Genomic DNA, 17,973 nt, shown 5'->3' on the forward strand with positions numbered 1-17,973 from the left:
TCAACAAAGGAGCAAATAGGATAAGATGTTCCTACAACACAATGCGAAGGTGCACCTCCTCAAATCATTTTCATTGATCAAGGCAGAAGAGAATAAGATAAGGAAGAGGAGAAAACCCCAAGGAAAGAGAGCAAGAGGCAATATAGACATTGGTAAACTTGCTTACCTAAGGGACTCCTACCAAACAACTGAGTACTGATGCAGTACCATTGCAAATCTCAGCACCAGGCTCGAGCTCCATCAAGGTAGCAAGGGTACTTCACTATGGAGACCCTGCACTTGATGAAGAAATAGTCATACCAAGTTATGACTACAAAACAATGAACCTGACACAAATAAATGAAGTGCAAGAGGCATTGGAGGGTAAGGAGAAGCAGGAGATACTCAAAAATGAGTATAGACAAAATCAAGCATTGGTAGAAATCAAAGATATATTCCTTGATGCATTCAGCTTGCCTGTACCTGATGAAACAAAGCCCATAATGGATCAATTGTCCAACATAGTGGATTAGGTACAAAATAAAGACCTTGATACTAATGTCAAATTATTAGAATGGTCTAAAAAGAAATTTCAAATGAAAGTTAATGAGAAGATATCCAGTGAGATATCACTATCATAGTTTGACTTGGCTAAGAAGATAGAAAAGGTGAAAACAGTACTTGAGAATATATTCTCATTGTACTCCAAATTGTGTGACTCATCATATTTCACACAAGAAACTAGCCAGAGAATACTAAGCTTGGAAAGGAATCTTAAGATATCTAGCACACATCTACATAAAGATCCAACTCAAAGTGAGAAGCATTTTGCCACAACGCTTCACACTCAGAAAGAGTTAGCTATATTGACAACAAAAGAGGCCAATGTTAAGGCAAAATTAATACAAATTCAGTTTGCTATCACCCCACATCTGAAAGTACTACATAAAGAAGTGGCCTATGTAGAAAATGTTTTAAAGAAAGACCTTAATATTTCTACCTTAGAAGGCCTTGTACATCTTGTAGCAGAGACAACCATCCAACTCAAAGCACTGAAAATTGCCTTAGACAATTGGGATGCTTCTTTGAAGATGATAATGGAGGTAAATAATACATTTTTGGCTAAATATTCTATTCATTCTTAGGACCCTTTAACATAAGTGTCAAAAAAGGGGGAGATAATACATTATGCATAATAAGAATGGGGAAGATGTTCATGGGAGACATAATAAAGATAGGAGATAATAAGAATGGATGTGTAAATAAAGGGAGAGATAAGGAAATAAAAGCCAAAAGGACAACAAAAATTGTAAGGAGATGTGAACAAAGGGGGAGTACAAATAGAGCAAACACAAAATAGACACAGAGCAAACAAGGCAAAGAGTATCAAACATATCAGCATGAGACAAATTCAACTTAAGGTTACATAAATGACACATCAGCTCAGAGGGAGTTACAGGTTCTTGAGGAATATAGTCTTCTACAAAATTTTGAACAAGTTTTTGAATGTACATATGCTGAAAAAAATGTGGAGTATACTCATAGAGATTAGGTTCATAATGCTTAGTTAAGTGTTTTTGCCACTCATGTCAAAGGGGAAGATTGTTGCTCTCAAGATTGGTTTTGACAATTGAGTGTCAACACACTTAACCAATTCTTAAGATGATGCCGAGTATAATATAGATGTCGAGCTATAGTATGTTCTGAGCCATAAATTCAACATGTGTCAAGCAAAGTTCAAGTGCTGAGTGATAAGTGATGTCGAGTCACTATAGGTGCTGAGCAAAGTATAGATGCCGAGCATAACAGAATTACTATAGGAGTCGAGTGAGACAAAATTCCTATATGTGTCGAGCATTAGCAACTAGTAAGTGCCGAGTAACATAGAATCAACATATGAGTTTGTATCTTCACAAACTCAGATGTAAACCATTTTTGAAGCTAACTTAAGATGAATCTCGAAGGATCTTGAGGATAAGATCAAATCTTTTATATTTCCTATGTAATCAACATGCAACCAATAAGAAAAATGGAGAAGGCATGCAACCAATAAGAAAAGTGAAAGAATTGAGCAGAAAAGGATGAATGAATATTGATCGTAGATTCGTACCCAACCTTAAGTCTTCAAAGCCTTTAAAGGAGGATGAAACCCCATTGTGTGTATGCATATGAGAAGTGTATGGGTGAATTATAGCGAAGTTTAGAGGGGTGTTTAAAGACTTAGAAGGAAGAGTAGCATTGTAGAATCCAGTTGGTTAGAATAGAGCATCAAAATTTCAAATAGAGACATATCCGATCAAGCAAGGATCAGAACAGATAGAGCAAAAAAAGGATCTGGAATCAATAATTGAAGATTGCAAGTCATCAGGTCAAGACTTTTTAATACTCTCTAGCCATTGTATTAGGAATAAAATTCTATGATGATAGGTTGGTCTAACAGCCATGTTGCGAGCCTTTAGACAAGGTGCTAAATCCTTTAACAGGGTAACATTCTAAGGGAGTGTTTGTAAATCCTTTAACCAGGTCGCTTTTAACAGAGTGTAAAGTCTTTAACATGACATGCCTTTCATAGGGCAGACCATTGGAAGTGGTCAAACTTTGTAACCTTAAATAGTTACATATTGCTCTCATTTTTTGAGAGTTTTTGGGTTATCAAATCTTGTGTTATCTATTTTCATGCATGTCTTTACTTTCATGTTTATTAGATGAATTAGATGCATGTGAATGATTTCAGCTAAAATGTTTTGAAAAGGTTAAAGTTAGTTACTTTTGATTAACCCCCCCCAAAAGTAAATCTTCCCACTTGTAAATTCCAATAGATAATCACTTTTACTAAACTTATCAAAGACACACTCCCTTTATTCAATTTAATTTCTTATCACTTAAAGTAGTAAAGTTGTAAGCAACTTAGACTGCAAACTCCAATCTTGATATGTATGCATGTACCTACTAGTCCAAGGCAAAATTTCATATGATGTAATCTCTATATCAGGACTGAATAAGTTCCAAGCTATATTGGGGTTTTTCTTACCCTATTATTTTTCCCCTAGTGCCCACACTTGAACGACACATAAAATAGTATTTTTATATTAATAGAAAATATTAAGGCCAAGGCCTATTACTAATTAAAAATGCTATATTAAATTATATATTGATGCAGTGCAAGGTAGGAGAGTCCCCAAAGGAGATTTCTTAGCCCCAAAAAAACAACCACACAATGGTATATAAATAATAACCTAGAGATTTAGATCCACACAATGCCAATTCTCGTAATAAGATTTTCCGTCCAACATGTCTGGTTGTAAGGCCTTCCTGGTTACAATCAAATACATCGACAATTACAATAAAATCTCAATGAGATCTCGAAAGATCCAAACCACTAGCTAGCCTAGATCCACAACTTGGTAGAGAACTCCAAGAAGAATCTAAATTCGTGCTCGCAAGCCACCAAGCAACCTTCTTGTTTCCCAAGCCATAGATACTAGCTTTGCTCAATCTTCGCTCTCTCAACTACTCCTCGCTCCCTCTACTTATACTAAACCAAGCCATAGGATGGCCTAGCCAATTAAATTAATTAAATGCACCCACATTAAATATACCCATCAAGCCACAAGTTAGGTTGGCTACAAACATTAAATACATAACATAAATTAAATACATAACATAAATTAAATACTTAGGACATGCACCGAGTTTACAATGTATAACTAACTCATAAGACTACATAAGAATATGCGCACTTAGACATATGTCCATGCACCATCCAATGATCCAAATCCAAGAGTGTACACACCAACTCCCATGATCAAAGCTCACAAAGTTTGTCAGTAAATTAGGAACACATGACTAATAATCACCAAAATGGTTCAAACTCCAAGATGATAACTCCAAACTCTATGTACACTTAGGACAAGGTTTCCCAATATATCTTGAACACAACCTCGACTGTGCAAACCATAACTCCACAAATTTGAGGTCAAAGCCCCTGCATACAAGATTGCTATCATATATATATATATATACACCCCTGCATACAAGATTGCTATATATATATATATATGAATGATGCAGGAGCATCCTAGAGAAGTTAGCAATCTTGTTAACTTCCCTAAGATGCTCCTACATCGTGTGTGTGTGTGTGTGTGTGTGTGTGTGTGTGTGTGTGTGTGTGTGTGTGTGTGCATATATGTATATGTATATGTACGTATGTACACACACACACATGTACACACACACACACACACACACACACACACACACACACACATATCACTTCTTGATATTATAGATCATTTGCAAATCTTGTACTCATTGGAGCAAATCAACAACCACACTAGAAACAACATTTGGAAGATCAAGAGTCACAACTAGAATTTTACAAAGATGTGGACCTCTTAAGATTTGTCCCAAGGTATCTACAATGTGAATTCATTGCTTCAACTAGCTAAGTTAAACCCTTTGGAACAATATAAAAACATGAGCCTAGCCTATAAATAACAACAAACCACATCAAGTAGCTCAGGAAGCAACCAAGGAAATGTTAATAGAGGGAGGAAGATTAAGATCATATGCTTTACCCCATACATCAACATGGTCTAGATTAGGGTCGAAGAGGGAACATCCTCTTTTGCTTTATCTTCTTCTCCAATCTCTTTCCTTATCAGAGAAATGGCTAGAGCTTATCGCAAGAACCACTTGGAGGAAGTGGGTCAACAAGAATATCTTCAAATGTTTGACTAACCAAAGCCAATTAAAGGGGTGTGAGCTAAAAACTCCCCACATAGGGGTGGTGAAGCTAAGCGATATCACAAAAAACCTCTCACTACATACATAAGGTCAATGAGGGGCTTGAGACTACAATGTATAAGAGTGGTAGACAAAAGAACTACGACTACGCTAGCACCTATGGGGAAAAGATCTATCATCAAAAACAAAATCATCTACCATGGGTCATGAGGTATTTCCCCAATGTTGAGTTAGCTCCTATAAGTGGGCCACTTCAAGAGCCACTTTATTCCTTGCATCTAAATTTGCAAAATAGAATATATTTTGATAAATAGAATTTGCATAAAGAGTGATTGATGAACATGACGATTGATAAGAATATGTACAAATTTTTATATGAAAAATCAAATGGAAGATAGGAAAAGATTGAAGACTTGAATTATTTGATTTGATTTTGAAGTCAACTAATTTTTTTGTAGAAATTTATCGTTTCAAATTCATAAAAGGAAAAAAATAATAATTAATTTATTAAATTTGATAGATAAGAAGTTAATTGAGAAGTGAAAAAAGTTTCTAAAGAAATAATTTCTAAGATCAAACATGGATGAAATGAAAAAAGAAGCTTCTCTAAAATAAGACACTTTAGAAGAAATGAATTTTAGGAATTTTATTTGATAATAGTTACTAATTCTCAATAAATTAAATAATTAAAATATTATTATTCTGGTTATTTTATTCCTTATTTTATATATAGTTGAGTATGTGGGTTTCATTTATTTGGTTGATTATTTTGAGAGTTTTAAAATTTCTTTTGGTTTGTTTCCTTGTTAACTCTTTTAGTTTTTATTTTTATTTTTATTTTGAATAAATTTATTTCCTTATCTTTTCTTTATCACTTGTCATTCTCATTTTGATTCTCTCTCTTTCTTCTCATATCTCTCACTTTTTAAATAAGACCAGTCTATTTTTCATTCATTTTTTTTTACTTTTTATCATTCATTCTCATTATAGATCACATAATTGATTCTAAACTTGAATATTTAAAATAACTATATAATCAAATGAAAGAAGCATTCAAAGATTATAAATGAATTTTAAAAATTTACTCTCTCATAAATAAAAATAAATAATAAATAATAATTGATGATAATTATTTAATGAATTAAATAAACTAATATGATTATAATGAATGATGAATGATGAATAGATAATAGAAGGCTCATTAGACGAACCAATTATTTATGCCAAGTCTAGAAAAAATAATTTTATAGTATGAACACAAGTCAGCTCGACTTTCATTAATTAATTTGAATAAAAATATATTATAGTGGAAAAAGCTAAGTTTCGTCACGATACGTACATTTGGTCACTTCTCTTGAATTCTCCTACTTAAACGACAATACAGGAATTCTTGTTTTCTTGTTGCAAGGTCGCCATCGAAATTTCGTATTTAAATACAAATATAAATGGTTTGTGGCGAACTACCTAATAAGCACAACGCCTATTTCCAATTATATCGTGAGGCATATGGTTCAAGGCCGTGTCATTCAGAGCTTTGTTTTACCCGCTTTGGTAGATGATAAGGCAGACGGACGTATCCGACATTGGTATACATTCATTCCTTCCATTTATTATCGTAAAACTACTCGTATCACAGAAACGCTGGAAATTGTTTGTTTGGGAGTTGTATTTGTGGGCAATTTCTGGTACGCAAAATTGCGATTTCGGCATCAGATTTAGGGTTCTGTAGGAACTGTTTGGCAATCTTTGGCATGTTCGGGAATCTCGTCGGGCGATTCTGGTTTTCCTGTTGAAGAATAATAGCATTTTATGGTTGCATATGTGGCCATGGAGAGGAAGAAATCCAAACGAAAATTGCCAATTGATTAGCTCTGCATGGGCCATTTGAGGCATGACTTGGGTTGAAAAATGGAAATGTGGATGGTCGTAGCGGCTGCAGGGTCTGGGTATTTAGCCAATTATTGGAACAGGGTCAATCGAAACAAGGAACCAACCGATGACGCAAATTTGGGACCTAGACTTGGAAGAAGAAACAGAAATGTTCCTAATTCTTCTACATCTCAGGTAGAGAATCATGCAAATCTTCTTAAGTTTGGGAGTGATGGAGGAACCTGTCCTCCGTTATCCTCAGACAGAGAACGATATAATGCTAGCTCCGAGTCGCAAGTTATGGAAAATGAAGCTGCTCACGTCAACAGCAGCCCTGGTCTAGTAAATGATAAAGATCCATTTGGGGAAAGGATAAGGCAGGAAGAGATTCTCCATGAAAGTCGTTTTGGAGATAATTCTCATGTGTTTGCAAACAATTTTGTAGGTGAATTTGGCTTTGGGAGAAGATATGGTTCTTGGAAAAGAGGATCCTCTTCGTTTAGAGGAAGAGGAAGGGTTTTAAGGGCGGCGATTAATAAGCCTTTGTCTTCTCTCGAGAGCTGTCTCAAAAATTATGAAATTAGCGATGGTAGTTGCATCTCTTGTGGAACGCAAAGGATAAAGCAAAGACAAAGGCCACTTCTTGTTACAGATGGGAATAAGATAGTTCGCAGGGGACCAGGGATTTCTCCTCTGCCACTTTCAATTCCCAGTACAGATTGTGAAGCGCATTGCCATAATGATGTAAACGGTGATGAGTCTGGGGCTTTCCCTAACACTGCACAAACTTCTTTAAGAAAATTCAGTGAAAGTCCAAGGAATAAAGGCGTGACGAAGAGAAGAAAAACATGTAGATATAATCCGTCAACATTACCTGCTCTCGAGTCCACAAAGCATCTGCCATTCCAAGGTACTACCAGCTTCTCTTTTTTCTATTACGAATATTGCTTCCCCAGAATCAAACCAAGTTTTTAAGAAATCATTTAATGTTTGATCCTCTGATGTGGTGTATTGCTTTTCAAGAAAACTTTGACTCATCTCTTTGTTTTCCGGCAACATTATATATTTGACATCATTGGAGTACATTCATACTTTTTGGGCAACAAATGTTGTTTAAAATCAGCAAAGCTTTAGTAAGAAGTGACATTTCTCTGTAACAGCCGTTATCCTATTCGTAGCAGAAAGTGCGCTGTTGGGGACATTCTGTAGAATTCTAAATTATTGGAAGGGTTCTGAGCATTCCCCATGAAGAGGGTGGGCAACCTTTATTATACGTTCTGTATGTTCAACTTTATTTCTTTAATGTAGTCATTGCAGAGACAGTACTTTTTTTTTGTGGGATTTTTTCCACTCCTAGAAGATTCTAAATTTGCTTGATTAGGAAGGGGGGCTTGATAAATCAGACAATGAGAAGTAGACTTCGATGAAGTGTATGTGTTAGTGGTTCTAATACTAGACCGTAATTTATTGCCGCGTAAATATTCTTCAAGTCTGCAAGTGTACAATTTCGGATTGTTTATGCTAGTTACTGGTTTGGGCTAAAGTTACTAGTATGGCAAAAAAATTAAAATTTTGGTTGGGGGGTCGATGGGTCAGTTTTTTAGTACGTCCGTATAACAACCACAGAAAATCATGAATCATTTGCAGCCAGGAACTAAGTTAATAATTTTACAAAACATACATATCATAATTAATAAACAAATTTTTGCCACAAGTATTAATTATTAAAAATACTACTTTGAGGTCAAATTTTGAGACCTAAAATTGTCAGGATGGATATTCATTGTTTAATATTAAAATAACAAAATCAGCAATCTGTATCAAATGGTTCTTCGTGAAGATCATTAACATCACATTGTCAACATCAAATGATGTAGATAGTTGAGAAGAACTAGAAGGAGTGCCATTGGCACTCACACTAAAAATATGCTGGCTATCTATCTACAAAGATTCACATTTATGAACAGAAGTGACATGCAAGACAGCTTGCTTTGATTCTACAGTCCACAATTTTGTTGCCTCTTCATTGTTGTCATTTTGTTTATGTTAAATAAAGTGCAAGTTTGAATCACATGCACATCTCCTGAACATTTGTGATGCCAGTTGCTTGTGCTTTATTAAGTAGTTGAAGGAGTACGCTCTTCAATTCCACTTGATTTAAGATGAATTGTCAACATTTTGAGGGAAAGTTAGAGAATTAGACATATAAAATGATAAATTAAATCTAAAACATGAGGAAACTATTGGAAAGAAGAATCTTGTAATTCAAATTAAGAGGGTTTCAGACGATATATAAGCAACTTGATTTGATCTCGAGAGGCTTTATGTGTTGGAATGTTTGACCATGTATGTGACTCAAATTATTGGCATCCTTTCTATCCTTATCATGAAGAGTGAATATACTTTGATCATTAAACAATCCAAAGTCGATAAACTTTATCCGCAATGACATCCTCCACTTGAGGATTAGGGAAGTCTAACAAAAAGATGCAATGGGGTGGTCATTTTTTTCTATTGATCAGTAAGAGTTGTTTGCATTTGTTTGAAGAAAGTTCCTTCAAAATATTGCTTTTTTCGTCATTTATGGTAGTCTTCATCTTCTTGATCTTCGAGTTGATGGCATCATATAACTCTACAATAGTGGCTTATCCAGGTAAATAAAATAGATAATGCTCATGGCAAGCTTGGGGAAATTAATATGATATTTCACACAATCTTATCAATTGTTGTCTAAGATCATATCTTAAAAGTTAAACATCTGCTGCTCTCTCAAAATTAGATTCTTCATAGGAACTGAAGTTGGCTAAGGAGCATGCTAGAAGTGCTTTACGTACCTTCATAAGCTGTCTCAGAAAGGTCTCAGCAGACCATTGAAAAATAAAATTTTCTGAAAAGCTAAAAATAGAGGAGAAAAAATGCTTTAATTATTTTTTTTTACTAATTTGAGACATAAAATTGTATATTTCCACTTACCTTGTGGTGGTTGTTGATGAATGTTTGAATCTCATTTGCTTTGAACATGCACTTATTTGATTCTGTCATCTTTGTTGCTCATTTTTTGTAGCATAAGGTGAAATGAGTGGACAACACAAGGCGCTACAAAATGTGCAAATAATGTGCTTCAACCAACAAACCAGCTGCTCTGCAATGGATTGTGTTGTTTGTTATGACTTTGGACAACACAATCAGGCCACAACTCCATAACCGCATGTGTAAAGATTGTTGGAATCACTGCTGCTTTTACACCAAAAGCTTGAGCTGTCAATGAACACCACGACAGCCAGAGACAAGGATCCATGGGAGGTGATTAAGTACATGTCCGGTCTATGCTGAACAGTACCTTCATCTAAAGGGCAAGGAGGCACCAACCTCCCAACAATACCTTCACCTAGAGGGGAAGGAGGCACCGACCTCCCAACAATCCCCCCCTCAGCATGACCCGAGGGTTTTGAACCCATAACCCAGTGCTCTGACACCACTGGTTTTGAACCCATAACCCAGTGCTCTGACACCACTTGTTGGAATCATCGTTACACCAAAAGCTCAAGCTGTCAATGAATGTCACAGCAACCAGAGACAAGGATCCATGGGAGGCGTTTAAGCACATGTCACAAATCCATTGATTTATGCTGAACAGTATCTTCACCTAGAGGGGAAGGAGGCACCAACCTCCCAACAAAGAGATGGGAAAATTGGGGTCTTTTTGATCAAGGTCCTTTCTTTCCCAAATGATAAATTGTTCCAAAGGGATACTACTGTCTACTTGCTCTCTAAAATCGTCCAAGGGTTTTTGGCACAAGTTGATACTTTGTTTGGGCAATATCACAAAAATCGGATTTCACTAACTTTATGAGCTTGCATATTTGATATCACCCACATGACAAGAAACATATCCCCTGCTACTTGGAACCTTTTGTATTATGTGAGCATGTTTCCACAAGGGTGAAATTGTATATAAAGTGTTGGCCCTAGTTATATATAATTGTTCTTAAATATGTTCTCCAAAATTAATATCTATAGAAATTATAATACATGTCCCTGACCCCCTGGGACATGTCTCCCACTTCTGAGACTGCTGTGGAGACTTTGCAGGGTTTAGTGGGGAAAGATCTAATGGTTTTAGATGTCATTTAGAGGATTAAGAATTTAAGAGCAACTGTAACAGTGGAAATGAGTGGGGATGTCAGTGTAGGTATGGGGGTTTTGGTGTTACAGTAAAAAGGTATTTTTATATTATAGTTACTGTCCACTATATTTTTTAGATATTCTATAAATTATAAAATTTTATTGAAAAAATGAGTCTCCAAGTATCCACATTATTTTGAGGAAATAGCTGTACCATTACCGGTACTAGTACTAGTCTTCAGAGTCTCCAAGTACCTCCATTTCTGTGCAACCTTGACACACACACACCTGCATATATATATATAGACTCATTTTTTCAATAAAATTTTATAATTTATAGAAAATCTGAAAAATATAGTGGACTGTAACTATAATATAAAAATACTTATTTATTGTAACACCAAAACCCCCATACCAACACTGACATTCCTACTCATTTCCACTGTTACAGTTGCTCCTAAATTCTTAATCCTCTAAATGGCATCTAAAACCATTAGATCTTTCCCCACTAAACCCTGCAAAGTCTCCACAGCAGTCTCGGAGGTGGGAGACATGTCACCCACTAGGTGTAACCTTTTGTATTATGTTAACATGCTTATACAAAGGTGAAATTATATTTAAAGGGATGGCCTGATTTAGAATCAGTTGCCTTTGTAATCCCTACGATAACAACTTTGGAGAACAACAAATTTGAGAACAAATTATACATAATTTGTTCTCAAATGCGTTCTCTCAAATTGTTATATATAGAAATATATGAATTTAAAAACTTAGTTTTGATCTAAGAATCTTCCATGATCTCCTTGTTAGGGAATGTGCTCTTGCTTAAATGTATGGCAAGTGTATTTGGGATGTTTGTTTTACTTTCAAATGGAGGTAAATGTATTTGTTTATGTCTTTTAAGTTGTTTTAGATCAAATTTAGGGTTCAGGGTTGATTTTTTCAGTTGACGTCAATTCTAAGTGTAAAAATAGCTTTTAAAAAATCTTGTGTGCATGATTCGAACTAGGTTCACTCATGTACCCTTTGCAGGGGATGCCATAGGAATCGTAGGGGACTAAATTGGTGCTTAATGGACCTGGATTTGGACCATCTTTTGAGTGAACCAACAACATTTGACTTATGCATTCAATTGAATTTTTGAGCAGCCAAGAACTTATAACTACAATTTACTATACATACTTGGTTTTCAAAATGGACTTTTCAATCATATTGGTTGTGAAAAATGAATCATGAAAATGGAAACAAAATCCTTTTTTATTCATCTTGTTGATGTGGTTTAGCTACTTGGTAGAAGAACATGGAGCAAAGTATAGATATTCTGTGTATCCTACCAAGTCTTGCAGAATCTCAAGGCAAGGTGGTGTGGATGAGTTTTGCTACCGTGATTTATGCCTTTTGTTTTAGTTAATGAAGAACTTTTTCAAATTAACTGATGGTATTGTGATTTTCATTTGAAACATATAGAAAGAAAAAGAAAAAAATTGTATTTATGTCCACAGATGACCTAGAGAAGGTCAGTTTGTGTAGCTTTTATAATTGACAGTTCTAGAAAGAAAAACTTAGAAAGGTCTCACCATAGGGAAGTACAAAAGAAAAGAAACACAAAATGAGAAGTGATACCCACAAAAGTGATCATGAAACCAGTACATTCAGCCAGGAAGGAGGAACAAGAGCGCCAAAGAGTAAATGTTGAGGAAAATTTGAGATCAGCGAGTATCATTGTCCAGACTAGTAGTGGTGGTCATTGGTACCATGATTGACCATTGTAAAGGGACAGATACAAGATTTAAAAATGTTGAAGTGAAAAAGCTCATAATGTGCAAATGACCTCGTGGCTTGGGGGTTGGCTGGAGAGGAGCCTGATCTATAATGACGAGAAGAATCTGAGCTGTGTTGTTGAGAAGGAATAAGATCACAATTTTGAGGGATCTATCAAGGGACAAGTTGTTAGAGACATTGTCTCACAGTTCTAGATGTGTCTATAAAAGATGTACCAGTGTATGTCGAAGTTGTTAGAGTCTGGAAATGGAAGGTGACTGACTTTAGAGGTATAAAATCCTTAGAGACCTCATGTAAGGATCTGTGTTTAAGTGTAATGGCCTCCCAAAGATAAGGGCCAAATATTGTAGGTCTATATATCTGAAGAAAGTAGAGATATTGAACTTCAGTCCTTCTAGAGATGATATTATGCCCCTTGGATCTGAAAGTAATAAGGGCATTTGAAGATGAAATGCTCCTTGGTCTCTACCTCTCGGAGAGGACAAAGATGGTAGATCTGTTTATGGTGGGGAGTATGGTGGTCTATCTTGACACTTAGGTAATGGAGGCACACTCTTCTTTGGCTAAGGGGAAACCTCAAGTCATGTGTGACCAATGATGCCGGAGATAAATGAAGACGGCATAAATACCATCGTTGACCTGTAAGAATCGTTTAGCATAAAACCAAGCCTGAGGTTGAGTGGTATGGAGGGAAGGTCTAAGTGTTTGTAATGAACAGCTTGTAGATGCTTCTTCTAGCACTCTGGTGATGATCTCCTCAAAAGAAGGCATGAAATGACAGAAGACATCCTGAGAAACTTGAAATTCTCATTCTTGCTTAGGCATCTGTTGCTTTGCTTTCATACAAACTTTCTCTGACCTCAATATAAACATAGGAAGTCCACTGTTGAACAAGAAGAGCGGGATTTGGTATAACCAATAGGAGCATAGAGCGGAAAGACATACACAGAAACACTTAACAGCAAGCATAGGCTATTAGAACTTACGTTGTACACACTTGATTATGGTTTAAGCAGACTCACATTATCGAAGATATGTACTGCTGGATAAGACCAAACATATGCAGCTAATCTTAGAACTGGGCATGTGAAAGTAATTGAGCAATATAATTTATAAGTGGGAATCCCATCTAGCGAATATGATGATAGAGCAGAAAGACACATAAAAAGACAGAAGAACATGAGGGAACAAGGAAAACTTTAAACTGATGCTTTACGTACATAATTAGCATTTATTGGATAGACTTACAAGATGTGTGCGCCTATGCCAGCTAGATGAGGCCACACATATGCAGCCCCTTGCAGAATTGGGCATGCAAAATAACCTTAGTTATTTTACTGACATGGGTTATGTGAGGCTTTGATGAACTGAAAAATTCCTTAGTAAGTCTAATCTATATGCAGTCAAGTCAGTGAGACTCCAGGAAATTGGGCCAAGAGTATGCTGTAGATAATTACATGACAGGACATAATTAGAAGGAAAACTCTCATTGTTTCCTACTTGTTTAGAGGGGTTGTCCCCTTTTTTTAACAAACTAATTGGCATTCATTGGTAGCTGCCAAGAGGAGCATTGAAAAATTGAAAGCCAGACGAGTGTGGAGTACATGCAGACCACAAAGTGTGATGATGGAATTCCACGATAGATAGAATTGAAAGGTTGATTAAGGGGACTTGGAATAGTCAAACATGAAAATGTCTTAAGTCTGAAAAGTGCATTGTCAATGGTAGAAGAGCTTTCATAGGATGATTCACGCTCTAGAAAATGATAATCTGTGTTCAAGAACTCAAAATCGAGGAAATAGTATTGCAGGGATGCGAAGACTGTATCCAAGGTGAAGCATTCAACCATATGAAGATTTGATCCTAATTGGGAAACTGCCAGCCGTCCTCTCCCCTCAGATATGAAGTGAATCAACAAGAGAGGATGTCAATATTGTTTTACACCTGTTCATAGCTTTCAGTAATGAGACCTTTTTATGTGTTTTTTTTGCCATGTTTTGTTGTCAAAATATTGCCTAAAAGATGGCACATATCATGATGTCTTTTGTGGTTTGCTCTATTCTAAGAAATGATTGGCATCCTTGAAGTTATTACTGTCCATTGGGTATGTCATAGATAACAGCATGAAATATAGAGACAGCCCAAGTAAATGGACTTCTGGCATAGATGACAAATGGAGATGAGCATCATGCCTGATTGCTGAGGACAGCATTTGAGCGACAAAACCTGGAAGGTAATATTTATTCAGGTGCAGAGAGAAGTTGAGATGAATGCTTGAACATATTTTGGGACAATCTACCTAAAATTGCATTCATGGCTTTGGCATTACTCTTAAAAGCTTTCTTTCCATCAGCATCAGTTGGAGGAGCTTCCAGAATTGAATAACTATTTACTTTGCTCATCCAGATATCAAAACCAAGAGACATTAGATAGGTATTCATCTGTATACTCCAAAATGCATAATTTTAGCCATCAAATGAAGGTGCTCTGTTTGTAGCAAAACCTTCAAGACCATTCATTGTGTGCTAACAGAATCCCCCTCTAAGCTTTTAAGCCCTATTTCTAGGGGATCCTACTCTAATACCAATTGTTGAAATCATTTTCCATCGTGCCAAAAGCTCAAATTGTCAATTGCCCGATACAAGCACCAGATTTGACCCAACCTATGGGAGGTGGTTAAGCCATGTCACGAGTCCTCAAGGAGGTGCTTACCACCAAGTGAACACTGGGCACCATTTCTCAATAGAAAATGACATACAAATCCTGATTACACTTCACCAAATGGTCCCCCTTTAATGAAAAGCACACAGTATTTTAAATTTTTCCCTAAGCAACATTAACTGCCCACTCCACAACATTCATGTAAATTACATAGAGTTTACACTGCTCCAATTGAGATGACCACATGAGATACTCATAAGCACTGGTACAGTAAAGCTGATAAGCCAACAATGTACAAAAAGGAGAGACATAATGAGGGAAAGAAGTGGAATATCACTAGCTTACCAAAGCAAATTAATACTGTTATTCAATTGGAGCACAGAAGATACTAATTTAACACTGGTATGGTAATTTTGATAAGCCAACAATTTATAAAAAGGAGAGACACAATGAGGGAAAAAAATGTTGAATGATACTAGCTTATTATCTCCTATAGAGGGTGTTGAAGAAGAAATTGTAGATTTTTAACATATTATTTATCTCCCAGATTAAAATCCTTTTTGTTGTAACTGTAAATCAAATTAATAGCATTGTTATTGCATTCGTCATGTCAATCTTTATGCTTTCCATTTGACATACTCTTATTTATGTTTTCCTCTGTTGCTATTCAATATAAAATATCAAAATATGGAGAAAAGAAAATCTTATGCTGCTAAAAAATTGAAGTTGTTCATTTGAAACCCTTTTACTTTAAACTGTTTCCAATCTTTGCTACTTTGCGTGTATGTGTGGTGGAAGGACTCTTTTGGCATAATGTATTTTCCTTGTAATGCCTAACAGAAAAATTGAACATTACATTGTCCTTTATATTTTGCTACTCTGCTTGGAGCTTCACATGGGGTCTCAATTCCCTTTTCTCTTTGATTGTAATGCAATTCTTATTTTGGGTTCAGGATGTTTGGCTATTATATGGTTGTTTTATATATATTTGGACTTAAGTGTTGATTACAACCTTTATATTTCACAGATACATCTGCAGGCTATCTTTTAGTTTGGTTTGGAGTGGGCATTGGCATAATGTCCACAGTCATGTCAAGCAGGAGGGAAATGGAGAGGCTAACCTACTTGTTGAGGCAAAGAGAAGAATTGGTTGAGGACCTAGAAGAAGAGCTAGAGATGCGAGGTTCGTGGACTGTGAAAGACCTCACTGATGAAGGCCGTAATTGTTTAGAAACCCGGCGAAATCCCCTGGGTAAAGAACAAAGGCATAGTGATGCTTCTCTTGATATATTGTCAAACGAGGTCTGTGAGGTTGATGAGAGAGTTTCAGTTAGAGACCCTGTCAATAAAATAGAGAACATGACCAGTGTTGAAGCAGAGCTTGAAGCTGAGTTGGAGAAACTAGAATTCAACTTGCATTCTTCCAACCACCAGAGAAAATTTCTTGCAATCAACGAGGTAAGTTACTTATCATTCTGGTGTCTTGAAGGAAATTTGCCCTGCTTTAATTGTTTCTGATAGATATTAAAGTTCTTTCGCCCATGTTAAATTTGTGGTAGTTGTCTTAGCATTTCAACTTGAATTGGTCTCCTTGGGACTTGAAGATGTATAAACTTTTTAAAAAGTTATCATGAGAAGATCATGCTAAGATTCCGAATTGATTACAAGCAAAGTGAAATGATATATTAAAGGTTGCAGTCAGTGAATATGACTAGAGGATATATCCAGCATAACTAGATGTATTTGTTTATTTTGTGTTTCTTCTGGCTAGCAACTATTATGAACCTTATGCAAGCTTTCAATAAATTTTTATTATCTGTATCTAGTATGCTTCATCTCTTGATGTAGAATATGAAACACTGCACAATGGTGGTTGTAATTGGCAGTCATCTTCCTTGGTTAAGATGAATTGAAATTAGTGAAAACAGATCTAGAGAATATTATCATGTTTTTGTCATGATGTGTTGAAACTAACCCAGTTTTTTATCAGTTAAGTCATATTTTATTGCCAAAATTTTCAGGTGGAAAAATATATAATTTAGAGACATTGGAGAATCAGAAAGTGATTTCATTTTTTTGAGAAAATTATGTTCACATGCTATCTGCATGAAGTTTGGGATCACACCACATGATCCATCTTTCATCCTGAGGATAGATCATGTGGTATTAAAGAATTGATGCAAACAAAAAATTAACACAATTTTATGCAAAAATTTCCCTTTCTTAATTCCACAGTTCAATCTTCTAGTGATCTGTTTAGACAAAGGCCATACAATAACTGAAACTAGAGAAGATAAATTACTATGTAGCTGAGATAGATTATAATTGCTGTGACATATTACTCCATTTGTCAAATTCCTGTTGTACATTAATTTTAGGAACATTTGTTTGGTCATCCCATTGCACCAATGAAGACTAGATGCCTGGTCATTTGATCTTAATTCTAAATTCACAACACATGCAATAATATGTGATGCACAGCTGTTGTTTTATAAGGTACATGCTATGCTAGAAGTGAGGCAAGAGCTGGTTCAATAGTTGTGTCTGCTTGGGCAATGACTGCTACACCTGAAGTATAAATATGCTTTTCAGTATTACGCTACATCCCTCTCTGTATTTGTCTATAACAGAACTACCAGGTTATTGCGGTGGACAATGCAATTTTTTGGAGGCATTAAGTCCAGACACATAATATGTGCAAAGAAAATAAAATTAGGATGAAAATTAATAAAATGTTCTCTAGTTATTGAAATTTGTATATTTGTTTTCTAACACTTTTTCATGCTTACAATTTTAACAAGTTATTATGGT

The 17,973-nt window shown here is 35.7% G+C and overlaps 1 protein-coding gene across 6 annotated transcripts in view; it reads left to right on the forward strand.

The window, feature by feature from the left end:
* Window positions 1–6,125: 6,125 nt before the first annotated feature.
* The window catches only part of LOC149567492 (uncharacterized), a 40,423-nt gene continuing 28,575 nt past the window's right edge, over window positions 6,126–17,973 (forward strand). For 2 of the 6 annotated variants that reach the window (XM_089820680.1, XM_089820681.1), the window contains exons 1-2: window positions 6,218–7,504; window positions 16,190–16,620. In XM_089820680.1, coding sequence (XP_089676806.1) covers window positions 6,634–7,504; window positions 16,190–16,620 — 1,302 coding nt within the window. In that variant the 5' untranslated portion in view covers window positions 6,218–6,633. Of the gene's footprint in view, window positions 7,505–16,189; window positions 16,621–17,973 lie in introns of all 6 variants that reach the window. The other 4 variants (XM_089820682.1, XM_089820678.1, XM_089820679.1 and 1 more) reach the window with 4 other exon arrangements.

This window comes from Cupressus sempervirens, chromosome 3 (genome assembly GCF_028749045.1).
Source record: "Cupressus sempervirens isolate cs-2001-9-10 chromosome 3, ASM2874904v1, whole genome shotgun sequence".
NCBI lineage: Eukaryota > Viridiplantae > Streptophyta > Pinopsida > Cupressales > Cupressaceae > Cupressus > Cupressus sempervirens.